Below are 14204 nucleotides of genomic sequence, written 5' to 3'. Positions count from 1 at the left end.
TTATTGGGTATTATGTAATCTGGAGATGATTTAAAGTGTATATAATACTGTGCCATTTTATATTAGAGACTAGGACATACTAGATTTTGGTGTCCTTGGAGGTCCTGTAAACAGGCCCCTATGGATGCTGAGGGATGGCTTTATTTATAGGTTGAAATTGTCACAGTGAATATTTGTTACTTTTAAAACTCAAGGGAAAAGCAACTATTTGTGTCTTGAGAAGAGCCTGTTTAACGTGTGCAGTTAAAGACAAATGGACGCCTTTCAGGATTTAGGCAGCAGGAGAGAATGCTGTGGGCCAGGGCCTCCCTCTTGGCACCTTGATGGTGTGCCAGCACCTTTTACGTCCTGTGTGTTTTCAAGTGCTTTATCCTGACAGCAGTTAAGCTTTCAAATGAACAGAATGGTGCTTCTCTGTTATTCTCTCTCCTTTTATTTTTATATGTAACGTGATATTGTTGCAATAATTCTTTTTTTTCTGGTTTTATTTTCAGGAAGACTTTGATGTCGATCACTTTGTGTCTGACTGTCGGAAGCGAGTCCAGCTGGAAGCACTCAGAGATGACCTGGAGCTCTACTACAAGCTGCTTAAAACAGCCATGGTTGAGCTCATCAACAAGGACTACGCAGACTTTGTCAACCTGTCAACTAATCTGGTAAACTTGAAATCCACACTTCCTACCTGTCAGTGTATTTACACATGTACTGCACACCTTTTTTCTCAGTCATGTTTATTCTTAACAGCTATGAGTCTTATTAGAAACCTTTTAGTTATTTTTTTTCCCCCAGAAATTTGAAGGGGTTGCTAATCTTATTATTAAAGGAACTAAACTTTCTGCATACATTTTCTTTTTTTTTTTTTTAACAGAGCCCCTCCCCCTGCATACATTTTCTTGTTTTTAGTTTGATTATTTTTTGAATGACTTATTAAGAAGTGGTGAAAAGTAAAGGATAGCAGTACCAAGAGTGTTTGTTTCTGTTAGTTGCTAATTGATTGCCATGAAATCTCACCAGTTTAGACTAATTTCCGAGAGCAGATACCAACTCCTCTTAAGGAAATGTTTAATTTACTTTCAAGTACGTGTGCTAGCCAGAGATAGGTTGAGAAAACATTGGCCAGTATTGATCATTAAGAAGCCTATTTTTATACATTTTATAAAAATATAGGAATTGTTTATAAGAAGCGTGTCAATTACTTGGAAAAAGTTGTTTAGAAATACTTGAGTTTTCATAGTTGTGAAAGTCTTGTTCATATTTTGTTTTTAAGTCTGTCAAAAGAGGTATGGAAAATAGCCCTCTCTATGGGAATTTCAAGAAGCTTGAGAATAATGAGCCATATTTGCTTTTGGGAAATACACCACTAAGATAAATGTTCCAGTAGGATTAGAAACCCTGAAAATTTTATTTCCATCCTATTTAACTTGGATTTTTCTGAAGGGTTGTAATAATGCTTAGGAGAGATGTAGTCCATCAGACTTTCATATCATAAACAACAGAGATAGCTATTTTTCCTGTTAGTTTTTTAAGTCATTTAAAAAATTTCATCCAAAGACAAATTGTGCATAGAAATTTTTGATTTATTATGACTTTCCTTATTTTTATAGTTCTTATATATCAACAGGTTTCTCACATTCAATGAGCAATATTTATGGCAAAGTAACATTTTTGTTATGTAGTTACTAGCAGCATATAATTGTACAGAAAGAATAACCTAAGTCTAATGCTGCTGTGATCATTAAGCACAGGCTTCACTGTTAATCCTGGCCCTGATGTGTTTGTGCCAACGTGATTTCGCCTTCAGGTTGGTATGGACAAGGCCCTCAGTCAGCTTTCTGTGCCTCTGGGACAGTTACGAGAAGAGGTGCTGGTAAGTCCCCAAATGCTGTGCTCTGCTGCGTCGCTCAGTCGTGTCCGACTCTGTGCGGCCCCACAGACGGCAGCCCCCCAGGCTCCCCCGTCCCTGGGATTCTCCAGGCAAGAACACTGGAGTGGGTTGCCATTTCCTTCTCCAACGCATGAAAGTGAAAAGTGAAAGGGAAGTCGCCTAGTCGTGTCCGACTCGTAGCGACCCCATGGACTGCAGCCCACCAGGCTCCTCCGTCCAGTCCCCAAGTAACAGTAAACAATCTACCGTGAGGCATATTACACTGTTTGCCTTTTCCAGGAATTCTTTTATTAATCTGTTATATTGTTGCGATTGTTGCCGTTGGTGTTTTTCAATGTTCCATGATTATAGTATAATACTTTAAAAATGTAAATGATTTGCATGTGCTATTACAACCTAAGAACACATTTGGTTTGAAGATGGCAAATTCTCAAGAGTAGACACTTTGAACGTCGGGGAGGAGAGGGTGTTTCCGATTTAAACTTGCTGATACCACCTTCCCCATGTGTAGGTGGGCTCCAGCCTAGAACTGCCTTACTTACAGTTTAGAGTTTGTCATTTCACAAGTGTTTTCCCAGACAGTATTTTATATGTAGTTAGATTCGTGGACCAGTTTATACCAGCCATTTAACCCCTGATGTAACTGCAGGATAAAATAAATGTCATGTAATACTTAGTTTCTCTGAGAAAACCTCTCCCTTGGGAATGGAACCGTCTGCCTCTAAGCCCTGAGAACAAGGACTTCATCCGGGAGAACAGTGGAGGGGGAGTTTTGGCATCACCTCTGACAGAAAGCCGTGCCGCCCTGTCCGCCTCACCCTCTAGGCTGTGCTGGCACCTGGCCTTCCACTCCGCCTTAGCGGTGAAGACGGCACCGTCACTTCCGCGTGTGTCAGCACTGGAGCACGCCAGACCAAGTGGCCTTACGCTCCTTGCCTCCAGACAGCACCTGGCACATGCAAGGCTCTCAGTAGATAGCGTAGTACAGAGGTTCTGCTTGGATAAAAGCTGTAGGACATGCAGGACAATGGGAATGTCAGGGCTGACAAGTCCGGAGGAGGGTAGGCAAGAAAAAATTCGTACAAGAGGTTAAGTTGTGAGCTATGCCTTGAACTAGCAGATTGTTTGAAAGTTTGTGTCTTGTTTGAATTTTATAAAGCTTATTAAAGTGCCTTTTGTTGGAATGGAAGAGAAAGAAGTTTTTGGTCTGCTGCTGGATTCCACACCAGCCTCTGCATGGCCTTCCTGCCTCCTTTTCAGGACTCCTCTTACTTCTCCCAACGTGTAGCCATGACATTTCCTGAGCTCCGTCCTTTATTAACCCTCCACTCTTCCTCTGAACTGTCTCCACTCTGCTGACCTGTTCTTGAACTCCCTCGACTGCTCTCATGCGTTCAGGCTCCTGTCCTACACTGCCAGCTGCCAGCACCACCTCCCATCCCTTACTCTGCAGCTGTCTTTATAACCATCCTTCTCCTCATCAGCCATAGACCTCACCTGCCTTTTTATCTCAACTCAAGAAGCTTCTCTGAGATTTTAAGATCACTGAGGGATAAGACTGTTTCTATCTAATTCATCGTTGTATCCTCATTGGCTGACAGTTAGTAGACATTTCATATTTGTTGAATGAATTAATTCACTTTTTATAAAATTTTTGTGATTTGTCTGGTGGTGGTGGTGGTGTAGTCACTAAGTCGTGTCTGACTCTTGCGACCCCATGGACTGTAGCCTGCCAGGCTCCTCTGTCCATGGGATTCTCCAGGCAAGAGGACTGGAGTGGGTTGCCATGTCTAGTTTATTCTAATCGTTTCTTTTACCTTTGTTTTGGCCTGATTCTTCATATTTTGTTTAATTTATTAGCTTCTGGACATGTTTCTCCACCTACGAGCTGCCTTTTCTTGGCCATTCTGTTCCTTACTCCTTGATTCGTAATATCCTTAGAACAGCATGGCATTGTGATGTATCGGTGCTTAAGGATTGTTTAGTTCCTGATAGAATCTAGTCTAAAATTCTCCTAAATCATCCCCCCACCCGTTTATTTCTACTTCTGTCCAAAACGCAGCTGCTGGGCACGCGGGTGCACCCTCCAGCCCCGCCTGTGCCCTGTCAGCCGTGCCTCTCCACCCTCTGTCTTCTAGCGACTCCTCCCCTCCTCTGTCGGCCTCCACAGGCTCTCCAAGTCAGACTCGAGTTCCATCCCCTGTGCCAGATTTTCCTGATTCTTTGATTCAGATGATTCTGTTCCCTGACCACGTTTGACGGTGATTGTATATGTATTGGGTTGGCTAGCAAGTTCCACTGGTTTTTAAGTAAAAATAAAAGACACAGTTTTCATTTTCACCAAGAACTTTACTGAACAGTGTATTCACAGTTTTGCTCCACTACCTTCTGCCGTTTTTCTCAGGCAGCTTCATAATTCCATCTTCCCAAAACTTTTTATATTTTTGAGCAAAGAACTGTTGCAGGTGTCTTTTATGGTCTTCCAGGCAATTGAAAATTTTCCATTAAGAGAATTTTGTAAAGACCAAAATAAGTAGAAATCTGAAGGTGCAGTGTCTGGTGACTATGGCGGATGAACCAGAACTTCCCAGCCAAGCTGTAACAGTTTTTGCCTGGTCATCAAAGAAACCTGGTCTTGAGTTATCCTGATGCAAGCTGATGCGTTTTCTGTTGACTAATTCCAGATGCTTTTCGTCTAGTGCTGCCTTCAGTTTGTCTAATTGGGAGCAAGTACTTGTTAGAATTAATCATTTGGTTTTCCAGAAGGAGCTCATAATAGAGAATTCCCTTCCAATCCCACCATATACACAGCATTACTTTTGGATGAAGAGCAGCCTTACGTATGACTGTGGTGGTTCATTTTGCTTGCCCCACGAGCTCTTCCATTCCACATAATTGTACAATATCCACAGAGGATGAGATGGTTGGATGGCATCATCGACTCAATGGACATGAGTTTGAGCAAACTCTGGGAGACAGTGAAGGACGGGGAAGCTTGGCATGCTGCAGTCCACGCGATTGCAAAGACGGACGCAGCTGAGCAACTGAAGAACAACAGCAATCCCCTTTTCTCTCTCCTGTCACAATTTGTTTTAAAAATTAAACATTTTTGTTATGTTTAAGTAGAGAATTACCTGTGGAAATATGGTCAAGAAGGTTCTTTTTTCGCTTCAGTTATGTGGAACCCAAATATCAAAACGATTCACATAACCAACTTGGTACAAATGGTGTTCAACAGTTGATTTGAATATTTTGAGTATGTTGGCCATCTCCTGCATGGTATAATATTGATTGTTCTCACTTAAGGTCTCAATTTGATTGCTGTCAACTTCAACTGCTCATTTCAACCATGGCGAAATCTATCCAGTTAGAAGTCTACAGCACAGAACTTTGCAAGGCATTTTGACACTTCAGTCAGTCAGAGCACCTTCTCCATACATTGCACAAATCTTACTTTGCATTTCAGTTGTATTTTTACCTTTCTTGAAATAATAAAACATAATACACAGAAAATGTTGATTTTTTTTCTTCCTTTAATATTAAAATGACTACACAAAAATTCAGTAGTCTTTTTTTTTTTTTAATGCACACTGATATGACAGCTGTCACAATACAGTCTTACAAAATTATTTCTAATGAAATTAAAGACAGCCAAGCACTACTAGAACCATCTTATGGTAAAAAGTAAACTAACTTTTTTGCCAACCCAATATTGTTATTCTTTTGGCCATTAGTCCTCTGTGATCATGGCTTTATATGTCATTTTGCCCTCAAATCATGAGTACCCTCAGCACCAGTTGTATTTGATATTATGTATTTTTGTCAATATCTACATAATACTGGCCCCAAGATAATTAAGTTACATGGAATTTAATGTATAAGTTTCGTAATACCACAAAACAATTTGTGTAATACGTTTTCTTTATTCTTTTAAAGAGTCTTCGGTCATCTGTCAGTGAAGGAATTCGGGCAGTAGATGAACGACTGTCTAAACAAGAGGACATTAGGAAAAAAAAGGTATCCTTGAGTGTCAGACTGTTAAACATGGGCTTATGGTGGCACCTGGGAGCTAACGGCACTTTCATGGATGCAGTGTGATGGCCTCCTCTTGGTGCCTTTGCAGAGAGGAGTGTGGGATCTTCCTTTCTCTTTAGGGATCAGCGTTCAGCCAGGCTCCTGAGGGGTTCAGCCAGAGCTGGGGCCCAGGTCTTCTCATTCCTTGGCTGATTAAAGTTCTATTAATAAGAACGGTGTGGTAACTAACTGAAGAAAAAGACAATGTTGCATATTCTTCTCGTGCTTCATTAATGATAGCATTAAAAGTTTTAAATACAGATTTCTTATGCTACACGCCAGCTGAAAGCCTCATGTCTTCTCAACTCACCATATGAACCTTTTTTCTTTTTTCTCCCAAAACTGTTTCTGTGCTTATAATGTCATGTTAACTATTTGAAATAAAGCAGAATTTTAGAGGTACCCAAATGGACACAAAATTAGCATTCCTCAATTTTTCCAGAATAAGAAACCGTAATAATGGTATCAGTGAAGCATTTTACAGTTTAACAGGCATAAAACTAATTTCTCAGCACCCTTGTAAAGAAGATATTCAAATTTTAGTGATTAGGGAGCAAGTAGGCCTGTAAGGCCAGCTCTTGGAATGTTGTGCTGCAGGTTGAGAGACTGGTGTGTTGCTCTCTCATTCTGCCACGTTTACTTCTTTTGCTTCCGCTTCTTAACTGTACCTCTGCATGCACTACTTTTAATTTTTAGCAGTCTTATGTTTTGATTTTATTTTCTGACTTTAATGGATATAATAATACATTATATTATTATATGTCCGTTATATATATATAATAATAATATATAGTATATATTATATCCATTAATATTGGATATAATAGGGTTAGAATTTGAGACAATTATCAGCTTTTGTCCAGAGATTTCAAGCATGTAGTGCCTTTCTAGAAAGGTTGTCAGCTCTGTGAGAGCAGGGACCCCGCCTGTTCCATCCCCTCGTGTCCTCCCCGTCTGGAACAGTGTCTGGTGTCCAATAGGTGCTCAGTAACTATTTACATATTTTATTTTGTCTTTTTTTTCATCAATTTTTATTGGAGTATAGTTGCTTTATAATGTTTTAGTTTCTGCTGTACAGCAAAGTGAATCAGTTATACATACACATATATCCCCTCATTTTCAGATTTCTTTCCCATTTAGGTCACCACAGAGCATTGAATAGAATTCCCTGTGCTGTACAGTAGGTTCTGGTAACTGTTTGTTTAATGAGTGACTTTATATCTTTCTGTTCTTTTAAGGATGGGATTTTTTTATAATGCTCAACTTCTTTGATAATGTTGTGTAATAATGTTGTTAATGAATTGATGCTTAAGCATATAATTGTGTCATATACATGTAAATAGGATAAAGGTGATCAGAAGCTACAGTTATAACATGAAAAAGGGTCATAAGAAAATAAATGTAGTACCCATAGAGAGGTTCATTTAAGATAGGAAAAGAAAGGAATAAAAGTGTGGGAAATGAGAAAACAAGAAGTCTAGTTTTCTTCTTTTTTTAACTATAAACTTATAGTAGAATATTGAAAATGTGCTTCTTGATACCTAAAATTAAGATTTGCATCCTTGGGAATTCAGTTTTATGTAGAAGTATTCAAAATATAGAATGCCCTACATAGCCTAAGTTGACTTTTTGCTTTGTATTTCCCTGTATTTAGAATGGGGAAATAAGATAATTAAGATTAAATATCGTGATAACTTTTTTTCCCTTAATTATTATTTTATAGATATGTGTGTTGCGGCTTATACAGGTTATTCGATCAGTTGAGAAAATTGAAAAAATCTTAAATTCTCAACATTCTAAAGAAACATCTGCACTAGAAGCAAGCAGGTAAGTATTTTCTTTACTAAATATTACATAAATTAATACTTCACATCTAGCCTAATTTTTTTTTTTTTGTAGTTAAAATTCATTTCTGAAAAAGGAGAAAAGCCAAGTCTATGGTTCAGTGTTTTTGAGTGTAGCTTGTGGAAAGTGGAGGGTGTGAGATGGCAAAGTTTATAATACATCCTTATAAAGCCTTTATGGTTATGGGCCACAGTTCCAATACATCACTTCACAGGGAATCAGAGGAGTGTGCTTTTATTGCAAGAATTTTATCTTTGGAATTGCTTTATAGAAGCACTGGCAAAATTTTGTTGATCTTCAAGATATGAATAGCTTTCCTCTTTCCTAAAGTCATTTAGACCAGAGTAATGCCCAGAGTATTGCCACTTAAGTGTCTTACCCTAGGATTACATCATTAAGAAACAGGATAGGCACGTTTAGTTAACATTTGTCAACAAGAAGAAAAAAGCTTGTGAAATTAGAAAAGGATGACCATTTTCTTTGTTACATACTGCAACTGTCTTATCTTTCTAGTCTGAATTTTAAATCAGCCAGGTAGGTGAGTGACTCAGAAAATGAGCAGCTCATACCAGCACCATGGGAAGCACCGTGGTGCCGTGGACAGATGTGTGCTGTATATTCCACGGGGCAGCCTGAGCCATGGAACTCTACTCCTGGGGTCATTGACAGTGGAAGGCTAATGGGAACTCCTCTGGCAGGGTTGTCAACACTGAGATACCGTCAGCCCACACCTGGCATGTAGTAGTAGGCCCTCAGTTCAGTTCAGTTGGTCAGTCATGTTCGACTGTTTGTGACCCCATTTGATGGGTCATCCCTTCTGACCCATCCAGGGGAGCTGTTTGTCTCCAACTATTCCAAGTCTCTTGCCCTCAGCTGCCTTGGCAGCTCCTGCCAGCTTATCCTCACTCGACATCCACTGTACCTGCCTTCCTGTTTTCTTTCCAGTTTTGTCCATTCCTACTCTTCCTTTGATAGAAATGCATCACAATGACTTTTTCTGTAATACTGTTCCTTTGTGATATTCCATGTTTAATGTAGTAGATAGTATGCTGTTTCTTGCTCAGAATCACCTTTGAGGACTTTTTAAAAATTCAGATCAGCAACTTTGAGTTGTAGAGGAGAGACAACCAGGGCAGTGTAATATAAATAACAGGGTAGAGCTAGAGGGGGAAGGGAAGTTAAAAATGAAGAAGGCCCTGAGCGGGAGAGCCTGGGGAGGAGATGCAAACACCCACACTGGCCTGGCCGCTCTTGCTTCTCGGCTGGGCCCTGTGGTCGGCCTGGCAGTGTCAGGGGCTTATGCTTAACTATTATAGTTTTCCGCTGTCCTAGAACATGCTGTAGAAGCTCGTGGCACAAAGGATGCTACAGCTTCTACCTTATAGCAAGGGGGCTATGGCAAAGCACAGTGAAAGCATCAGGATTGCTGATCATGTGATATATTCTTGGGAATTAAAAACCTTTAGGAATTAACTCTTTTTAACTGTCTCCACTAGCCCGCTTTTGACTGGACAGATTTTGGAGAGAATTGCCACAGAATTTAATCAGTTACAGTTTCATGCTGTTCAAAGCAAAGGCTTGCCTCTTTTGGACAAAGTAAGACCAGTAAGTGTTGTTTGAGATTTTCACGCTTTAGTATTTAGGAATTTGCTAAATAATTTTGAGTTTACCTGGTACAGGCAGACCTTGTTTTATTGCCCTTAGATTTATGGTGTTTCACAGGTATTGCACTTTTTTTAAGAAAATGGATGGTTTATTGCAGCTCTGCTGTCACCATGCTAGTTCCCTTTTAACAGCACTTGCTCACTTCAAGCGCTGTTATCTCTGTATCTCATTCTGGTAGTTTTCACAGTATTTCAAACCTCCACCAGCAGAATGATTGTAGCCTAGTGAAGGTTCACACGATGATTACGTTTTTTAGCAATAAAGCAGTTTTTAATTAAAGTATTTAAGGTCTGTATCTTGTTTTTTTTTTTTTACACATAATGCTTTGGCAAAGTCAGTATCCTGTATGTAGTACAGTATAAACACCCCCTTAATATCTGCTGAGAATCCCAGAAGCCCCCGTAACTGGCTTTATTGTGATAGCAGTCAGTTCATTGTGATGGCCTAGAGCCACGCCTGCAGGACTGCCAGGGTGTGCCTGTGTTGTTCTGACAGTTGCTGATCTGCAGGGTTTTGAAACTAGCTTTGAATTTTCTCTTTCAGTTTTTGTTTTTTAGGCTTCTGCCTCCTAAGTGTTGCACATTATAGATTTTGTGTAAAGACACAGGCATATTCTCTGAATTATAAGGGTAAAATTAATTGTAAATTTCATGTAACTTGACACACTATATGATTTAGTCAGAATTAATTTATCTAAAACTCTTGACTGGACTTTAGAATCATGATATTTGTCAGATGTACTCTGTAACTTAAAAGAACCTCATTCTGAAGTGCTATTTAGATCCTCCTTTGATACAGCAAAGATTAACTTACAAAGAGATGTGAGGAGGAGGAGAGATTCATTGTTACTCTCCAGAAAATGTTAATATTTAATTTTACGTATCTTCTGTTGGAATAAGAAATGTATTATGTGTGTGTTTGGATCTTTAGAAATTATTACAACTGGAGCTTTTTAACCTGTCTGTCTTGCAGCGTATAGCTGGTATTACAGCCATGTTACAGCAGTCACTGGAAGGCCTCCTATTAGAAGGTCTTCAGACTTCCAGTGTTGATATTATTCGGCACTGCTTACGCACTTACGCCACAATTGACAAGACCCGGGATGCAGAGGCGTTAGTTGGTCAAGTCCTCGTGAAACCATACGTAGACGAGGTTTGTGTACTGACGACTAAGGCCTTCATTCAGCAGATGTTCATAGAGCATCTGCTCTGTCTTTGGATGCTTTACTGGGTGTAAGGGGTAGTTTCGAGGCCTTTCTGTAAAGATTCTCAGTTACTGTAGTACCATCAGTTGTAAGAAAAGGTTGGTCCCTGGTGGTTACAACCAGCATGCAGGAGTCAGGCACCTTCTCACGTGTTTTTTCTGATGCTGTAGCCCAGGGATCATGTTAATTTAGTGGGAGGAGGGTCTTGCCTAGGGAGAAAGAATGTATCAAAACGTTTTTAGGTCAGTTTTATGCTATGTACATTGTTTGCCACTAAATTCTTAAAATGAATCTTTACCTCCCGGCCTAGTGGGTAAAAGGGAACACGTAAGCAGACACCAGCGCTGCGGCTCCTGGTAAGGGGCCTGCTGAGACCCTGAGCGTGGGAGTCTGCCGAAGGCTGTCTTCACAGAGATGTGCTCTAAGTCTCGAATACTGAGGAGTCTTTTAGCCAGGAAGGCGGGAGGGAGGAAATAGTCACTGATGTAGGACTTTCATAGGCAAATGAGCAGCATATACCCTAAGTCCGGTGTCCTTCATCTACAAGGATACAGTTAAACTTTGGAAAGTAAGCATATTCTGCCTTTGAGCAGCCAGAATATAGACTGTACCATATGAAGTTGCCAATACTCAACATTTTCTGACTCACAAAAACGGCAGCTTCATCTGGTTCAAACTGATAAAAGTCACAGGCGCATCCTCGGTGTCGGCAGACTCCCTTCAGTCCGCTGTCCGTGTGGGTGCTCCTTCTGTGCAGTAGGCCCACAGCCCTGTTCACCATGACTTTGGGGTGAAAGTCTCCCATTTATAAATGGAGGAAATTGAATCTCATTGATAAAAATGAAATGTAAGGATTAACTTCAGTAGTCCTTTCAGCTTTTGTTACTAAAAATAAATGATCTGTCAGTTTCCTCTCTTCCTATCCTGTTATATTTCATATCTAACTTGATAAGAATGAACAAGACAAATTACCTACTTTATTTCTTTATCAGTAAGTGAAAATCGTTAATAACTTATGCCTTTGTTTTTCATTGAACTGAACCTAATGTGCTAAATTAGAGAAACATTTGATGTTTCAGTGGCATATTAAATAAACCAAGGCCACATTTTAATTTTTTTAATTCATATGCTTATCTTGTCATTAACCTCTTGACTCTCAACCTTAACACAAAAGATAAAATAATAAAGTAAAATAAAATATATATTTCCATCTTTCTCTGTCTCACACCTTCTCCTGATCTAAATTATAGTAGAAGAAAAGGCCGAGGTCAGTTCAGGGAGGGGCTGTTGTCATGGGAAATTGTCGTTTTATTTTGTTTTCAATCTCGGGAGGGGAGGAGGCAAATGTGCTTGGCTTTCCAGCTTCAGGCCAGTCTCTCACCCAGCCTGTGTCTCCCCTGGGTCAGAGCTGTGCTTCCAAATCCTGAAACGAGTTCTGAGTATAGCTGTTACTGTTAGAAAACATGTTAGCTGGGGAGGAGGGGGCATGAGGAAGCATACTTTTGAGGTTTTCTCTATTATTCCTGTAATGTGTAATTCATATCTCTCTTTTAGATGCTTTTTAAAAAATGCTGTTCATTTAATAGGTGATCCTAGAGCAGATTGTTGATAGTCATCTGAGTGATCTCCAGCTCATGTATGATAAACTCTTGGAGTTCGTTCCCCATCACTGCCGCCTTCTTCGAGAGGTCACAGGAGGAGCCATCTCAAGGTAGTTTAAGCAGCTGTGCTTAGAACTTGTGCCTGCTGATCGCTGCTGCCTCGCTGGGGTCGGGGTCCTGTGCACTCCCCTGGTGATTTGTGGGTCGGGACCCTGTGCACTCCCCTGGTGAACTATTAGCATAGCACTGTGAGGTGGGCGTGGGTCATCGCCCCAGAAGGTCATCATCTTAGAAGGAAACTGTAATGAGTAGGGCGGAGGTGAAGGGAACATTGTTCTCAATTCACAACCCATACTTTCCCCTTTTCTATACTTTTTCCTAATTACATGTGAAATAAAAGTTGGTTTCCTTACATTATTCTAATGTTGTAATCTGTTTATAAATATCAATTCAGTTTAATTCAACAAGTTTTATATTAATTGTGGTTAAAGTCATCTTTAGTATTCCCTCCTCTTGCCTGATTTCCACACTTTTAGCTTTGTTTCATAAATACCTGACTGCCTTTCACCATCACCACTGGCCTGATCCAGGCGTTTGTCATAGTTTTATCCAGAATAACGGGATCTGCCCACCTCCTCTCCCTACCTCCACCCTCTCCCTTCTCAGCCTTTCCCTCTGCCCTTCAGCTGTCACACTTACCCACAGTTCTGATCTTTAGGCACTGCCTTCTTCCTAAGTCCTAGTGACTTCTTGTTGCTTAGCGGGGAAAGCCCAGGCTCCTGATGCAGCAGACGAGGCCCTTTGCGCTCTGGCCTCAGTGGCCCTTGCGTGCGGCACTCTGTGGGCTTCCCTTGCTCCGCTGGTCCCCAGCACACATTTGGCAGGCCTGTGTTTTTCCTCAGAGTCCTCTGCCTTTCCCTTTCTTTTTGTTGATCTGTCATTCTGTGTGAAGCCCCAACTCAGATGCCACTTCCTTCAAGAGACCACCTTTCGTCCTGAAGTCTAGCTTTAATCCTGCTCTCTTCAGGCGATTGCAAGCTGCTTTCACTTCTGTTGAGGACCAATTTCCATCTTAACAGCTTGCTCCCATCCTGCACAACCCATACTCCCCACCCTTGGCACAGTGTCTTAAGACAGCAACTATCCAGTGTTTGTGAAATGAAACACTCAGTCAGTTTGAAGCATTAGAAAGGCAAATAAAGTCCCTTTCTTCATGGAGTAAAAATTATTTTTAGTCTTAAGATTTTTTTCTTTGAAAGGAGAAACCTGGGGAATAAATGTGCTGATTGACTGTGAAGTACCCTCTCTGTTTCCACTAGATGATTTCAGATGAAGGCTTGTTTTGCCACTTTTTAATAATCATGAAGATTTAGTTGGATTGGGGGTAAGAATTTAATAGAAGTCATCATGTGAAATTAAAGAGGCCACAGTAATGAAACAACCTATCATTAGATTTCACAAGCCTAGTCTTGGTCCTGAAATGTCAAGTTTCATGCCTCACATGTTTGTTCTTTTCCACAGTTTTCAGTGTGGCAGAACTCATGTAGAAAGCTCAGAAATTTGAGTGTCTAGACTGTACCTTGGTAGGTCATCTGCCTTTGCTTCACTCCCCATCATCTTGTTGCCCTGGACCCTCCCTTGCTCAGCATCTGCCTTTGGGTGCTCTGTATACCCGGCAACACCAATGATGTTCAGGAGTTATTTTCCAGAGAACGTAAATTAGCTTTTCTAATTGTTGATCTTGCATATTTAAATTTCCTTTTTGAGGCTTTAATTGTATATTTAGTTTGGAAATGAGGTGATCTTGGAATTCATTGTTGCTCATATTAGTGCATTTGTATTATAAAATCTTCAATTTTGTTCTCTCTTCCTATGCCTTATTAGAGCTAGTTCTTATTGTGATTAAAAGTATATGATATGATACATAGAA

General features: G+C 40.3%; 1 protein-coding gene across 7 annotated transcripts in view; it reads left to right on the top strand.

The window, feature by feature from the left end:
- COG2 (component of oligomeric golgi complex 2) overlaps positions 1-14204 on the top strand; it is a 62472-nt gene that overhangs the window by 29149 nt on the left and 19119 nt on the right. For 5 of the 7 annotated variants that reach the window (XM_005226562.5, XM_005226561.5, XM_024986634.2 and 2 more), the window contains 7 exon segments: positions 495-656; positions 1802-1867; positions 5822-5902; positions 7683-7786; positions 9301-9409; positions 10442-10621; positions 12260-12384. In XM_005226562.5, coding sequence (XP_005226619.1) covers positions 600-656; positions 1802-1867; positions 5822-5902; positions 7683-7786; positions 9301-9409; positions 10442-10621; positions 12260-12384 — 722 coding nt within the window. In that variant the 5' untranslated portion in view covers positions 495-599. 7 annotated transcript variants of the gene reach the window in all.

This window comes from Bos taurus, chromosome 28 (genome assembly GCF_002263795.3).
Source record: "Bos taurus isolate L1 Dominette 01449 registration number 42190680 breed Hereford chromosome 28, ARS-UCD2.0, whole genome shotgun sequence".
Taxonomy (NCBI): Eukaryota; Metazoa; Chordata; class Mammalia; order Artiodactyla; family Bovidae; genus Bos; species Bos taurus.
The sequence above is the reverse complement of the archived record's forward strand: the minus strand, read 5'-3'. Positions and strand labels throughout refer to the sequence as shown.